A 15,718-nucleotide genomic window follows, 5' to 3' on the forward strand; every position below is an offset into this window, starting at 1 on the left:
GATCTTTCCTTGCTGTTTTTTTTTTCCTAATTGCATGTCACATCTTTCTTTTGGGCTCATTTTTCTTCCTCTTACTATACCTCCTTTTTTTTTTTTCTTTTTTGGTAGTGGGGATTGAACTCAAGGGTGCTTTACACTGAGCTACATCCCCAGCCTTTCTTGAGACAGGGTCTCATTAAGTTTCTTAGGGACTCACTAAGTTGCTGGGGCTGGCCTTGAACTTGAGATCCTCCTGCCTCAGCCTCCTACATTGTTGTGATTATAGGCATAAGCCACTGTGCTCAGATCTACGTAATTCTTTCATTAATACTAGAAAATTCCCATTCATTATGTCTTTAAATATTTACCACACTCCATTTGCTCTCTCTTCTCCTTGTAGAATTCCAATTGGTAATAGGTTGGAGACTGTTAGAATGAGGTCTATGTTTTAATTTTTCTTTCTCATTTTTTACTCTGTAGCTTGCTATATACTGCATTCCGGATGATTTCTTCCAGCTCATTAATTCTTTCTTTGGCTGTGTCTAATCCACTGAGGTTTCTAATTCATTATTACATGTTTTTCCATTTCTAGAAATTATATTTTATTCATTTTCACATTACCTGTTCAGTTTTGAAAGTTTCTTCTTCTTTTGCTATCCTTTTAATAGGTTCTTAAAACAAGTTGAACTTGCTTATTGTGTATTCTATTATTGAAGAACTTCTAATATAGTATTTGTGGGGTAACTATAGTTCAGCATTTCTGTTGCCATTGCTCATTGTGGCTTTCTACTCATGTCTTTGGTGATTCCTAATTTTGAGTTCATTTTCCTTAGAGAAATTCCTTGGGAGTTCTTTGTTGCCTGGGTTTTGGGTTTAGAGCTCATTTGTCTTTAAAGGAAGGAAATATATTTCCTTTTGGCTTGGACCACTGGTGACCTGGGATGACTTTTAACTCTATTTCCAGCTTAGGACTTTAAAAAAAAACCCTCTTTTTTTCATTACAATATTTTTACTGTGCATTATAGTTATACATATTCACGGGGTTCATTTTGACAATATTCATAAATGCATATAAGATAATTAGCTCCATTTCAATCCCCAGTACTAACCCTATCCTCCCTTTCTCCCTCCCCCAATTCCCTTTCTCTACTCTATTGGTCCTCTATTAATTTTTTAATTGGTGTATTACAGTTATAAATGAAAGTGAAATTTATTGTGCTGTATTATACATGTACATAGAGTAGTCTAGTAAATTTCATTCTGCAGTTCCTGCCCTTTCCCATCTCTCCCCCTCAAATCTTTTCCTCTATTCCACTGTATTCCCTTCTGTTTTCACAAGATCACCCTTTTAAAATTCCTTACTTCTCTCTGCATGAGAGAAAACACTCAGTCCTTGACTTTCTTAGTCTGGCTTATTTCACTTAGCAAGATGTTCTCCAGTTCTAAGCAAATGACATAATTTCATTCTTCTTTACACAAAATAAAATTTCATTGTGTGTGTGTGTGTCTCACATTTTCTTTATTCTTCCACTGAGGGACACCTAATCTGGTTCCATAACTTGGCTATTATGAATTGTGTTGCAATAGACAGTGGTATGCATTCATCACTACAGCATGCAGATTTTAGTCCTTTTGGATAAATACCAAGGAGGAGATAGCTGGTCATATGATGGTTTCATTCATAGTCTTTTGAGGAATCTGAATACTACTTTCCAAAGTGGTTATACTAATTTGTAGTCCCATCAACAATGTGAGTATCTTTCCCCCATAACCTCCCCAGCATTCATTGTTATTTGTATTCTTGATGATTTCTATTCTAACTGGACTGAGATAAAATCCTAGTGTACTTTTGATTTGCATTTTCCTAATTACTAACGATGTTGAACATATTTTCATATATTTATTGGCCATTTGCATTTCTTCTTTTGAGAAATGCCTATTTAATTAATTTGCCTATTTTTTTAATTAGATTTTTTTGAGTTCTTTATATATTCTGGATAGTAATCTCCTGTTGGAAGAGTATCTAGCTCTGGACTTTTAATGCCACATTTGCAGTGTAAGTCCTATCCCTAAATCCATGTGAATACAGACTTGGATAGAGAATTATCAGGGGCAGATTCTCCTTTTTTCCCCTTCTTTCCACTCTTTCTTTTTTGTTTCATTTACACCCCAAGGCTGAGATAAACATTTATCCTTATTGCCTCTCTCTTTAAGACATGATTTTCTAGTCTCCCCAACTGAAAGCGCTTTCCTTCAAAGACTGGCTTTATTCACTGGTCTCTGATCCAATCCCCTTTCCTGCTTGGACTTGACTCAGGCTTTGTCTCCTGACATGGATGTATAACCCATTACACCTCAGGCTGCAAACTATTAGGAATTAGCACTTATTCCACTGGATTTACACTTCCTTGTTGCTTTTGAAACCAGAGGAATTTCTTCCCCTTTCAAACCAGTTTAGTCATGGCACATGAAAATGTTTTTAAAGGCTTATCTGGCTTTTTAAAGTGTGCTCTACTTAGATTTGTCTGAACATCTAGTCATCGTAGTGTTGAAAATAGAAATCTGCTTTCATCTCTTATTACAATAACTGGGATCTCTAAGATGGTATCAGTCCTTATTTCTGACTCGTTCCTAATGGCATGTGTTTGATATGCCACTATTTAATTAATATGCTCACTGTTGGGTTTTGTTTAATGGTCTTTACCATATCTAGTAGTTTCCTTTCTTTCCTATTTTATTTGGGATAGCTGCTATTGAAATGTATCAAATATTATTTAATATCAACTGACAGATTAATTCAGTTTCACTCTAAAATATACTTGCCCTCAAGTACTTTTTATGAGCATGGAAAAAATCCAAGCTATTGGGCTGAGGCTGTGGCTCAGTGGTAGAGTGTTTGCCTAGCATACATGAGGCACTGGGTTCAATCCCCAGAACTACATTAAAAAAAAAAAAAAAAAACTAAAGAGACAAAATAAATGTATTGTGTCCATCTACAACTAAAAATATTTTTAAAAAATCCAAGCCCTGAAGATTGTTTATTCATTTCATTGCAGCCCCCACATCCCCTGGTCCCATTCCATAGAGAGAATTACCAGAGATAGTCTACACATACACACATGTAAGTATGAAATAGGTCCCTTACATATACACATACACAGAGGGACATTACACAAGTGGTTCTGTGCCATGTTTCTTCTTTTTTTTCTTTTGTTAAACAAACTTAGATATTTTAAGCTGGGTGTAATCGTACATGCCAATAATCCCAGGGGCTTGGGAGACTGAGGCAAGAAGATTCCAAGTTCAAGGCCAGCCTCAGCAATTTGGTGAGGCCCTAAGCAACTTAGCAAGACTCTGTCTCAAAATAAAAAAATAAAAAGGGCTGGGAATGTCGTGATTAACTGAAATAAAATAAGGAACTTCTTTACAATTTACTGATGAAAGGAGAATAATAATAAGCTTTCATCTGGCTTTTGAGTTTTGGGGGGACAAGAAAACCCCTCCTAAAGTCTAAGCGCAGCAATATCTATTATCTTCGACAACTGTAGAACCGATGAGAATTACAACAGGACCACCTTAGGGCAGTGCCACGCAACAGAACTCTGGCTGTGATGGAAACGTGCATTTCTTCACTGTCCAATATGGCAGCCACTCGCCACATTTGGTTACTGAGAACCTGAAATGTAGCCAGTGTGATGGAGGAAATGGATTATTAATTTTAATTACTTTCAACAGCTACACGTGGCTAGGGTTATCGTACTGAACAGCTTGGCCACAGAGGCTTATAAGTCGTCCTCCTGGTTTCACACACAAATGATCTGAGCTGCAGAGGTACGTGCTAGTAGTGGAACCAAGACTGGGAACTCAGATGTCCTGTCTGCCTCTTCATTCCTGTCTCCATTTTAGCTCCTTCAGCCCAAGTACTTTTGGGCATGGGAAGCAACCCTCAAAGCCAGTGAGATCAAATTCTTCAAGAAGCTGTGCCTCTTGGGTTTTGTGGAGTCAGTGCCACTCAACACCTCCACATGGAGTCAGCCTGGTTTTTCTCTAGCTGCTCATGCCCTATGTCGCTAGGCTTCTTAAGCCTCTCCCCATCCACACTGCGTCTCCTCTAGTCCAGCATCACTCCTGCCTCACAGGGGAATGCTTTGCTGGTGTTTCCTCCAGCGCCTCTATATAGCCTTCCTGCTGCTCCCAGGTTATCTCCCTAAGAAAAACCACAGAGGTGACGTCCCTTTTGCCCCGTTCCTCACCATGTCCCTTTGCTCACAAGCCATTAGGAGTTACCACTGCTCAGTCAACAGTCCACAACTCCTAGTTTCTTGTCCTCTGTTAGGTGGGAGTCATTGTTATTTTAAATAAGTTTTTAAATGGTTTTTAGATTTACTGCTAATGGCTTCCATTATATAGTGCATTTGGTCCTGGGTAACACTGTGCATGTAACAATTAACTAAATTCCACACTTTTTTTTTTTTTGGATCTCACTAGTTTTTTTCCCAGTGTCTTTCCTCTTCCTGTCCCAGGAAATGGTCCAGCATGCCACTGTTCTTCATGTCTCCTTAGGGTCTTCTAGTCTGTGAGCTTTTCAGACTTCCCTTGTCTTTTTTTTTTTTTTTTTTTTTTTATCATGGGTAGACTGGAACTGTGGGTTTGGGGAAGAAAAACCACAGAGGTGACGTCCCTTTTGTCATACCCTTCCCAGTCCCACTACTTCCCCACTCTAATCATTGACAGCCAGTCACTCAAGGGAAGGGAGTTATCTCTATCTCTTTGAAGGGGTCATTTCTACAGGAATTACTTAGAATGTTCTTGGAAGGAAGAGTTGTCTTTTGCTCCCATTTATTTACTTATTTACTTACAGCAGTATAGATCAAGGGTATTTATTTTAGACTTTGGGTTATAATTCTATTGTGATTCCTGCTCCCCAGCTCATTCCAACTCTGGCCTTTGGGAACTCTTGCACATGGGTCTTGGACATTTTCAAATAGTAGCCCCATAGACGTATGTTTTATTTATTTATTTCTTAGCACTTCCTTTGGGCACTTCAAATACTCCAGGCTCATCTTCTGCAGTCCCTGCCCGGCCTTGAGATGAGCCATTTGAAGAAGCCCTCATTCCTGTTATGGGAGGATGGTGTTAGCAACCAAGATCTAGGTGCTGAATCTCATCTTGGTTGTGAGACATCCATTCCACTCCGCTGACCCTGATGGGCCCCTGCCCACTTGCCCCTTGTCTCTTCAACATCCTCCCTCTCCCCACAGTGCAGCTGGGGCTACCCGGCAACTCTTGTGATACTGGCTAGAATGTTCTTCTCCTTCCTGATCTGTTGAAGTTCTCCTTCTGTAAGGCTTTATTCAAAACAGGCCTCTTCCAGGAAGCCTTTCCCAGACACCTACTGGATTTCTCATAGCCCTGGGGGCAACCGGGTTGTGAGTTACCTCAAGACAGCACTATGTCATATGCACTTTTATATCCCTAAACTCAGCAGTGAGCATGAGGCAAGGCAAATGGAGTTTGCTCAGTGAATATTACTTGACTAGGTTAAGAAAAATGGGTATATCAGGGGGAAAAAAAAACCCCACACATAAACACAACAAAAATTCCTCCTATAGAAATTTTATGCCTAAGGGCCTTCTTGGTCTCACACCCAAAGATGTCCTATTTTAGTCATATGCTATTGTGAAAACCAGAAGGAAGAACCTTGTCACCTTAGGACTCTCATCCCTCAAAACAGGTCTTGTCCGTTCTCAGCAGATGCACATATTCAAAGATTAGGATCAGTGGGAAAAAACACCATAAAGAAACTCACGTGGCCACCCAACTCAGGAAACCTCAATAAGGAGCAGGCTGTGGCTCATGTTCAAATGAACTATTTAATTAGGTTGTGTAGGCATATCCTGGAATTGCTTATTTCCTGTCTCTCTTACTTCATGTGTCGCCTACATGTTGGTGATACAAATATGAAGTAACCATGGTCAGGACTGTGTAACTGAGATACTGGGAAATGTCCCAACTTTGAATGATTCTGTGACTTTCTTCTCTCATGGGCAAAGAAGAGCCTCTGTGGAAACAGATGATTGCCTCTGTCAATCATCCCCAAAGCCTGTAATCCGGAGACAAGAATGAGATAATCTTTGGCATAGTGGAGGGAGGCACTTCCTCCACACTTAGGGGTTGGAAGCTCTTGTTCTGAGGGATGCAAAGGGCTATAGCTCAACCTGTAGAAGGATGGAGTGTGCATCCTGAAGAGGCTACCCGCTCGGCTCGCAGCTGATGTCTTCTCAGTAACATGGAAAGTACAAACAGATGGCTCACGTCAGGAGGAACAACCTTCACAGTGGGGGAAGTTGTACCCTCTGAACAATGTCGATACCCCTTTCCAGAACTCTCTGGCCTTATCCGTGTTTACCTGCAGCTGCAGACAGCTTTTACACATTGCAGGGTTCCACCTCTAGCCCAAGGTTTGCTCTTCTGCCATGATATGAGTGCAGCCTGGAGGTTTTAGTTCCTGCACGGGTAACCCTCAGTCTCAGGATGATGGGAGCCATGGATGAATGCTCTTAGCTCCCTGTCCTGGGAAGGATGCTTTTAAGGTGTAATGTTACCTGGTTCCTCAGGGGGCCCGAGTTGCAAACAGAGCTGCCAACTCTACTCAGGCATTCTTTTTTTTTTTTGGATACTGGGGATTGAACTCAGGCATTCAACCACTGTGCCACATCCCCAGCCCTATTTTGTATTTTATTTAGAGACAAGGTCTCACTGAATTGCTTAAGGCTTCACTAAGTTGCTGAGGCTGGCTTTGAACTTGGAATCCTCCTGTCTCAGCTTCCTGAGCTGCTGGGAGTACAGGCATGCACCACTGTGCCCAGCTTGTTAATGCACTCTTAACGGGCATTTCTCTCTCCCCTTCTTATTACTTACTTAGTAATCTGTACTTTATTTGTGTAGAGCTGAGGACTGAACCCAGGGTCTCATGCATGCCGGGCATGATCTCTACCACTGAGCTACATCCCCGATCCCTGATCCCTAGTTATCTGTCCTTTCTAAGATCCCTTTCCATGAAACTTCCTCCACCAGGTCCTTGTCTCAGCATCTGCTTTTGGAAAACCTAAATGAAGATCTGTTGTCAAGGAAAGTGAGTAGACCCAGAAAACATAAGCATTAATGGGGAAGCTAGATCCGGTAGCTAGGAAAGAAGGACTGAGGAGAGGTTATTCCCAGGGAACCTACCAGAAATGCCTGGGGCTCTGAGAGGGCTGTTTTCCTATAAGCAGTCCAGACACTGCTGCTGAGCAAGGAGCCTCTGGCCACACAAAGGTCCAGCAGATCTGATGCTGCTTCCCACAGGGCTCCTGACCAAAGCACACCCAGCTAATCCTGGTCAGCAGAGTTCAGGCACCGTCTCCAGGGCGCAAGCCTGTCCAGACTTTACCAACACACCGAGCACTCTCAGCCCCCTGCTCAATTTTAGGTCCCAAGCCTTCACTCCATGATGTCACCAATATGGCTTCCCGAACCACCTACCCCTGTCCTAATGTCTGAGGAGTATGTGCTCCCGGACTACCCCAGCCCCTAGGCCACTCCCATTATCTTCCAAGGGCTGGTGTTTCATAGTTTAATAGTCTCACACTCTAGTCCCTCCTAGTTTTCATGCCCAACCAACTTGGTATAGAGGACACTCAAGCCCCAGGACATTGGAAACTGAATTCCTTCCTCTCCTTCTTCTTTTTTTTTTTTTTAATGGTAATGAGGTACACTTTACCACTGAGCCATGCCCTCAGCCCCTTTTATATTTGTGACAAGATCTTACTATGTTGCTCTCAGCAACTTGGGGGGCTGAGGCAAGAGAAAAAGACAGCCTCAACAACTTGCCAAGGCCCAAAGTAATTTAGCAAGACCCTATCTCAAGAATAAATAAACAAATAATAAAGGGCTGAGGATGTGGCTCCAAGGTTAGGCCACCCTGGGTTCAATCCCTGATACCTCCCTGCCCCCGAAAAAGTAAATAATGATAGTATTAAATTATAACCCAAGGTATAAAATATCTTTATGTCTATCTTGATATAATTAAGTAGCTAAAAAAGTAAATAAATGGACTTTATTTATTTCTTAGAGAAGAATTCCAATTAATAAATTTGGAAGAAACAAGGAAAAGAAAGAAATCACCATTAAAACACCATGTGATAACTGCAGCACATACGCTGCACCCAAGGATGCTCAGATTAGTGGGAGAAGTTTAAGGAGAAACAGGTTATACTGCATGATCTCAAAGTATCTCTCCTCAAATGAATTAATTATTTAAAACAGTAACTTTATACTGATGAACTGTGGCAGATAACACCGTAACCAGGTGATTGAACATTGTGATAAGTCATATATATCCACATCACGTTCTCCCTGACATGATGCACTAAGAAGGCTCTTCATTCTGTGGCATTCCTCCCCAAATGCATAATGTCAATCTAATCATGAGAAAATATCAGACGAGAGCTGGGGATGTGGCTCGGTAGAGCTCTTGCCTAGCACACATGAGGCTCTGGGTATCAGACAAATCTAAATTGGGTGCCATTCTACAAAGTAACTGACCAGTACTCTTTGAAAGTGCCAAAGTCATGAAAGACATGGGAGACTGAGAAACTGTCGTGGACTGAAGGGAACGAAGGAGATTTGACACTTACAACAATGTGGGAATCTGGATTTAATCCTAGAACTAAAAGGATCTCACAGGAAAAAACTGGTGGAGTCTGTAATTTAGTCGAGTATGGTTCTAAGGTTTATTTCTTAATTTTGATATTAGTAGGATGGGACATGAACATTAGGGGAACTTGGGAGAAGAGCATATGGGAATTCTTTACTACATTTGCAAATCTAGGCCCAAAATTGTTTTCGTCAGATTTTGAACTAAACAAAGTGACAAGTGTCCTATGAATTTAAGTATTAAGACAATTTGTGAAATATAAGTAAGATTTGGAAGATAGAGTTACAAAGGGAGGAAACAGCGTGATACACAAAAAGGATCTGCAACCAAAGAAGCTAAGAAAAATGAGAAGTTCTGCTCTAAGATAGCCAGAGTGGGGCTGGAGAATAAGTGAGAACTAACTACCTAGCATGCCAGACACTTTCCTAAGGGCTCTGCATACAAACTGAGACAAGGGATGGGCTTGATGCACTGTATGTGGGAATACAGTTGTCAGGGACACAGGGGAAGGAGCAATCCAGGATGATTCCTAAGTTTCCCATTTGAGCAACTGGCTGTGCGGCGGTAATACCATTCATCAAAGTGGAAAACAGAATGGATTTGGTGGGGAGGAGGAAGACAAGCAGCTTGGTTTGGGGCAGGCTGATTGCAAGCTAGCTGTGGGGCATCCGGGTGGGGATGTCTAGAAGACAGAAATTGACCTCAACAGCTTCAAGGAGAATACTGTTCTGGAGATACAGACCTGAGAGTAATTATGGTAGAGGTGATGATGGCAACTATGAGAGTGGATGGAATCGCCCAGAAAGTGGATATGAAAGAAAAAAAGTGCCAAGATGGAAGACCAAGAAACCAACCATGACTAACAAGGAAGAGCACGTGAAGATGGTAAAGAAAGTATCGGAGGTAGACAAGAACCATGAGGGTGTGAGGGCATAAGGGCCCCTGACAACTCTGTCTTCAGATCAATTCCTGATCAGCTCCTGATACATACTTTCTTACTGTGAACTGGTTCTCTCCACCAGGATGTGAGGTTTGGAATGTGTATGTCCAGACTTAGACCCATGTAGTCTAAACTAAAGTTTACAGAAGAATGACCACTGTAGCCACCCCCCTTCTTGACACAAGAGTTGGAATCTGGATCCAATCTGGATGTGATCCCTGACTTGGGGCTGCACGGACGTGACGCTGGACTGCTCTGTAACCCTTCCTGGAGGCAAGATTACTCAAGATGACGTCCCATTACTCTGTGGCCATGCTGCATCCTTGCTTTGAAAGCCTAGCACAGAACATTTCAAGCCAGTTTCAGATCCTGATTAGAAACTTGCTGGAGGGGTTAGCAGCTGCAGTCACTGGGAGAGATGTTCAGTGAGGCTCCCAGCTTCCCCATGTCTACATGTGCCAAAGCTTTTTCATTTCTATTCTGCATTCAGCAGGAGTTTACAATCCTTAGATATTAACACTCATTAATATTGATGTTTGAGTACCAAATCTGTTTAGCTTCCTAGAAATTACTAGATTTTATATTAGCCATTCATTCATTCATTCAATACACATTGAATTACACTGATTAAGTGCTAGGCAACCTGAGAGTGCTGGAGAAGCCTGAATAAATAAAGAAGAAATGGCCTTAAGAGGCCCATATACATTTCTACCAATGGCTACAGACAATGTGGGAAGTCTTATAACAAGGCATGGATATACACAGTCTATATACGCAAACACGTGTGCACATACAGATACATATTTATACAAGTTCAGTATCCCTTATCCAAAAGACCTGGGACCAGAAGTGTTTCAGATTTGAGATATTTTGCAGGTTTTGGAATATTTGCATAAGGAGATGGGGATGGGACTCAAGTCTAAACATAAAATTCATTTATGGTTCATATACATTTGTGGTGCTTATACAAAACCTGAAGGGTAGTTTTATACCATATTTTAGTGCACCTATATTTTGACCATGACTTATCACATGGGGTCAAGCATGGAATTTCCCACTTGTGCTGGTACTCAAAAATTTTTAGATTTTGGAGCATTTCAATTTTTGGATTGAGGATGCTCAACCTGCAGTATATACACATGTACATAAATACACATGTATATGTATTTATACATTCCTTCCTGTACATGTGGGGGATGAACACAGAAAAAGTACACGACTATTTCTCTTAGATGTGACCATATTATACAGGTCGTAAAAGGGAGGTACATGAGATAAGAAGGATGAGCAATGGTGGTTTGCTGGTAAATAAAGGAAGAAGAAGGGCCTCAGGCACAAAGAAGAGCATGGGAAAATGTATCAGAGTGTGACTATGCATGACATGCGTGATAATGAAGCAAGGATGAACACAGAAACAGTAAAACCAACAATGGTGACAGGCGCTCATCGGGCACTTGCTAGGTGTCAGGCATTCTTCTGAGAACTTTACGCAAATTGCCACGTTGCGGGAGTTATATGTGTGGGATTGGCCAGAAGTGAGGCTGCAAAGATGGCTGGGGCATGATAGGTTCTGAGCGTGGGGTGAGGGGGTCTGGACGTATTCTGGCAGGAGAGAGAGGCACTGAGAGTTCTCAGTGAGATCAGAGCTGTGATCTAGGAAGGGCTCTCGGCTAGCTGCGTGGGCAAGGACCTGGAGGAGGTGAGCTGGGAGGTGAAGACATGAGTCTAGAAGCTTTTTCAATAGTTCAGAGCAAATCAACCGTGTAGAAACGGTGAGAAGATGGATTCAGGAGGCTTTTGAGCAAGAAGAAATGGCCCTGGCGATTCTTGTACATGGGGGAAGACTGGGAAGGAGGAATTCTCACTTAGAGAGGAAGAAGCATCTTTGGGAAAGCGGATGGACTCAGCTTAAGGTGCAAAGGGCTAGAGGGCAGCTAAGTACTGAAGTGTAGAACTGGAGAGGGAAGGTTTGGGCTGGAGGTAAAGGGAGGAATGGTGAGGGGGACCCACCTCCATTCAAGTTGAATTTGTCCTTTCTACCCTAAGATCTCCCTGGATTCCTCTTTCCTTCCCCTTTGGTCTTAGATTTTCATATCAATAGCCATGAGGTGACAGAGGACAACACATGTAGGCCCAAACAGCACAGGGACTCACAGTCACACACTGGTACCCAGCCCAGAGAGGGACACACAGAGAAATGCAAACACACAGGTGCATAGACAACCACACATGCGTACTATTCTAGACGACAGAGGGATACGCTCCTGTCTATAGATGACAAAGAGAACCCCCCCCCATATAGGTTCACAGACAACAGGGGGACATGCATGCACACTTCTGTAGATGACAGAGGGACACACAAAAGTGTGGGTCTATGGATGACAAAGGTCTAAAATCACAAACACCCAAGAGAACATCTAAAGCCCTCATTTTGCTCTACGCATTCAAAGCCCATCTCCTCGACTCCACAGTCACCCACAGCAACACTCAGCTCTCCTCCTACCAAAGAGCTTCTGCAGGACTTGTCCATCATACAAATCTTCAGCCAGGTCTTTCACAATGATTCTTTCTCCAACCAACACATCATTAATCCAGTCAATTAATACCTACAGAGAAAGAGCAAGAATAAGAGAAAAAGTCATGGGGTATTTTCTTGTAGATCAGCTTTCTTATCCTGGGCAATTAAAATCTAAATGAACTTCAGATTTTAAAAGCAGAAGTATCCACCTGTGCAGACAGGCAGGTGTGGGTGGGAGCCCCTGGGGTTTTTCCCGTGTCAGCTTTCTGGGGATGACAGCGCCAATGTCCCTGCTGATCTCTTCTTCCTTCTGTAAAGGCCAGCAACACTCTCACAGTAGGGGCTTCATGCCAGGCACAAAAATGGGCTCTGGAGTTACGCAAACCCCAGCTCTACCCACTAACTGGCTTGGGTACCACTGTCATCTACAGGTGTGTGTTTGTGTACAGGATTGTGTTCCTCTGACATTGGTGAACATGTGCACAGGTATCTGCTCCTTCATGAACTATGACGCAGGTGCACATCGTCATCTGGGAACTTGTATGTGCATCTGCATGATCGATCTATGAATCTGTAGCAAGCTGGTGGTATTCTCTGAGCCTCTGATTCTCTATCTCTAAAACTGAGGATGAAAGAATCTTGTAGGTCAGGTGGTAGAAAACAATGACTTATGACAAGAGTTGAATACTTGATGAAAAGCAGATCTTACTAATGTATAGGCACTCTCCCAACGACAGTGGGTGAGGCAATTCCTTCATCTCTGTGCCCAGGAGGCTTAATCAGCATGGAAGGAAGCAGATTTGCCCAGGTCACAGAGCTCATGGGGTGGAGACAGGATCATACATAATGAAATTAACCAGTTTTAAGGATATAGGGATAAATTTTGGTCATTGTACACAGTTGAGTGACCCCCCACTATAATCAAGATGAAGAACAGTTCTATTAGCCTAAGTGCTGTGATGGAGCTTGGTAGCTTCATAGTGCATCATTTTGTCTCAAGGAAGGATGATGGTAATTACTGAGCACCTCATATGGACCTATATCCAATACCATAAAACCTAATCTGTTCAAGAGAGGGGTCATGAGAGCAGGGAACCAGTCAACCAAATGATTATAACATAAAAGGCTGTGATCCCAGATCTGTGGTGCTATCGATGAGTGGGCTGGGGATAGAAGCAGGAATGGGAGGAGGCATCTAGAAAGGCTGGTGTTTGAGGACATTCTTAAAAGAAAACTAGAATTTTAAGGCGAGCAAAGTGTCTAGATCTAGGAAAATCAAACCTCTTCCTGGAAGCAAGAAGGTGCCCCAGGTCAACAGTACAGCACCCCCTGATTCAGGTCTTATGTGCAGCAACATGCATCTCCAATCTTCCTCTCCCTCAAACTGAGCCCAGATCCAGGTCTGGGATCAGTGCTGAAGCCTGAACCATTCAGAGCCCATTCTGACCATATCTGCCCTCTTGGAGGTCTCCAGGGCAAGCAGCAGCTTTGCCCGTGCCAGCATGGTCAGTAGCCTCTGGCAGAAACAGATCAGAGCCAGACATTCTCCAGGACCTTTGCCCACACAGGTCCAGCACCTTGGAGAAGCTCAGTGACAGGCAAAACCTCAAACTGCAGCTGTTCCACCTTTTCTCTGCACAGCACAAGGGTTCCAGGTCCTACTGGGTAGCCATCCATGGGTGCAGTACAGATGCTAGCAAGAAAGGGTCAGACACCCAACATTCACATCCAGGCCACCCATGGGGCTGATTACAGCCCAAGATGTAAGGGGTTGTGTGGGCCCAGCCCAGGCTACCTTATTTCTGTTAATTCCCTGGACTCTGGGGTAAGGCACAGACTTAGGTAAGAAACAGACAGAAGAGATATTTTTATATCTCCCTTGAAAACATTGTCCTTAGTCCTCCAGTATCTCATGACATGACCCAAATCTCATGTGGTCTTGTTCCACGAATGAAGCCACAACCATGGGAATAACATTCCTGACTCTATTTCTGAACAGCCTGGCTACTTTAGAGATCCCTTCCATCCATCCAGTGCTTATTAAATACTGCTGTATGCGACATTCTGTGCTAAATCCTCGGGGTACAATGATAGGGAAAAAATGGAGTCTTTAACCCCAAGAACCTCACCATTGGGTGAAGGAGAGAGAGAAGTGCCCAAGCAACTGTACTATGGTGTGGAGACTAGGATGGAATTAGCATGGGGGCCACTGCAGCATACAGAGGCTGAGCCTTAGCACTGGCATTCAGAGGAGGCTTCTGGAGGAAGTGGCTACGCTTTGACTTTCAAATGAAGAGCAGTTAGAGGCATCCAGGTAGAGGGAGCTGCACAAACGGAGGCCTGGAGATGGAAGTGCTGAAAGCAAGAATGGTCTGGTGTCCCTGTGTTGGCCAAGCAGGGATGATCTGAGGCTGAAGAGCCAGCTAGAGCATGGACCGGAAATCCCACTTGCAGGAGAGTGGGCTTCACCCCACAGTCCATGGGAAACTCTAGACAGGTTCTGAGCAGGGAAAAGACAACGAATGACTCACTTGTCTTTCTGTCTTAGGGCCGCGTGGGGAAGTTGAAGAGAGGGCACAGGGCAGCGAATTAGGACGGGGAAGAAATGGTTTGAAAGGGATGACCACATGATGGCCACCATGCTAGGTACGTAGTGCACAGTATGTCATTTACTCTCATTCATTTCTGCTAGAACCACAAACCAACCACTTGGTTTTTCTGAGATTTAGCATCACCCCCATGTTCCAGTGAGGAAACTAATTCCTAACTCAGAGGGTGATTTATTTATTTATTTCAGTGCTAGGGGCTTGAATCCAGGGCCTTATGCAAAATAGGCAAGTGCTCTACCATTGAGCTACAGCCTTAGTCAGGGTGATTTGGAGGGGCCTTTAGGGAAGCAGTGGAAGGACTTTGTGAATCCTCAGATCCTGGCCACTGTGAGCTCACTTATTTTAATTCCTCTGGTGCCTGGGACCAACACCATCACTCCCTGTTATGGTTTGGATATGAAGTGTCCACCATGAGCTCACATATGAGACAATGCAGGAAGGCTTGGAGGAGAAATGATTGGGTGATAGACTTGACCCAATCAGTGAATTAACTGAGTGGTGACTGGGGGCAGGTGGGGTATAGCTGGAGGAAGTGGCTCATTGGGGGGCGTGGCTATGGGGTATACATTTTGTATCTGAGAGTGGAGTCTCTCTCTCTCTCTGCTTCCTAGTCACCCTGTGAGCTGCTTCGTTCTGCCTCACCCGGAGACCTGAGGAATAAGGCCAGCTCTCTATGGATTGAGACCTCTTGAACCCTTAAATAAACTTTTCCTTCTCTACAATTGTGCTGGTCGGGTCTTTAATTGCAGCAGCAAAAAAGCTAGCTAAAACACTTGCCATGACCCAGTCTTACCAGCTTAGATGTCCACCTACTGGCCCCGCAATGTGGGCCCTTGAGGTTGACATGGGACTTTCCCCAGTCCCTGTCTTTGCCTCTCCAAGTTCTAGACTCCCTGAGGGCAGGGAGCTGTGACCGAGCCTTCTCTCTGCAGTGACCTATGGTCCCTGCACAGAACTGGTGGTGTGAAGATACC

General features: G+C 43.4%; 1 protein-coding gene across 2 annotated transcripts in view; it reads right to left on the reverse strand.

The window, feature by feature from the left end:
• Parva (parvin alpha) overlaps positions 1–15,718 on the reverse strand; it is a 152,094-nt gene that overhangs the window by 39,319 nt on the left and 97,057 nt on the right. For both annotated transcript variants that reach the window (XM_005326791.5, XM_040284732.2), the window contains exon 4: positions 12,121–12,223. In XM_005326791.5, the coding sequence (XP_005326848.3) occupies positions 12,121–12,223 (103 nt within the window). The remainder of the gene's footprint in view (positions 1–12,120; positions 12,224–15,718) is intronic.

This window comes from Ictidomys tridecemlineatus, chromosome 4, assembly GCF_052094955.1.
Source record: "Ictidomys tridecemlineatus isolate mIctTri1 chromosome 4, mIctTri1.hap1, whole genome shotgun sequence".
NCBI lineage: Eukaryota > Metazoa > Chordata > Mammalia > Rodentia > Sciuridae > Ictidomys > Ictidomys tridecemlineatus.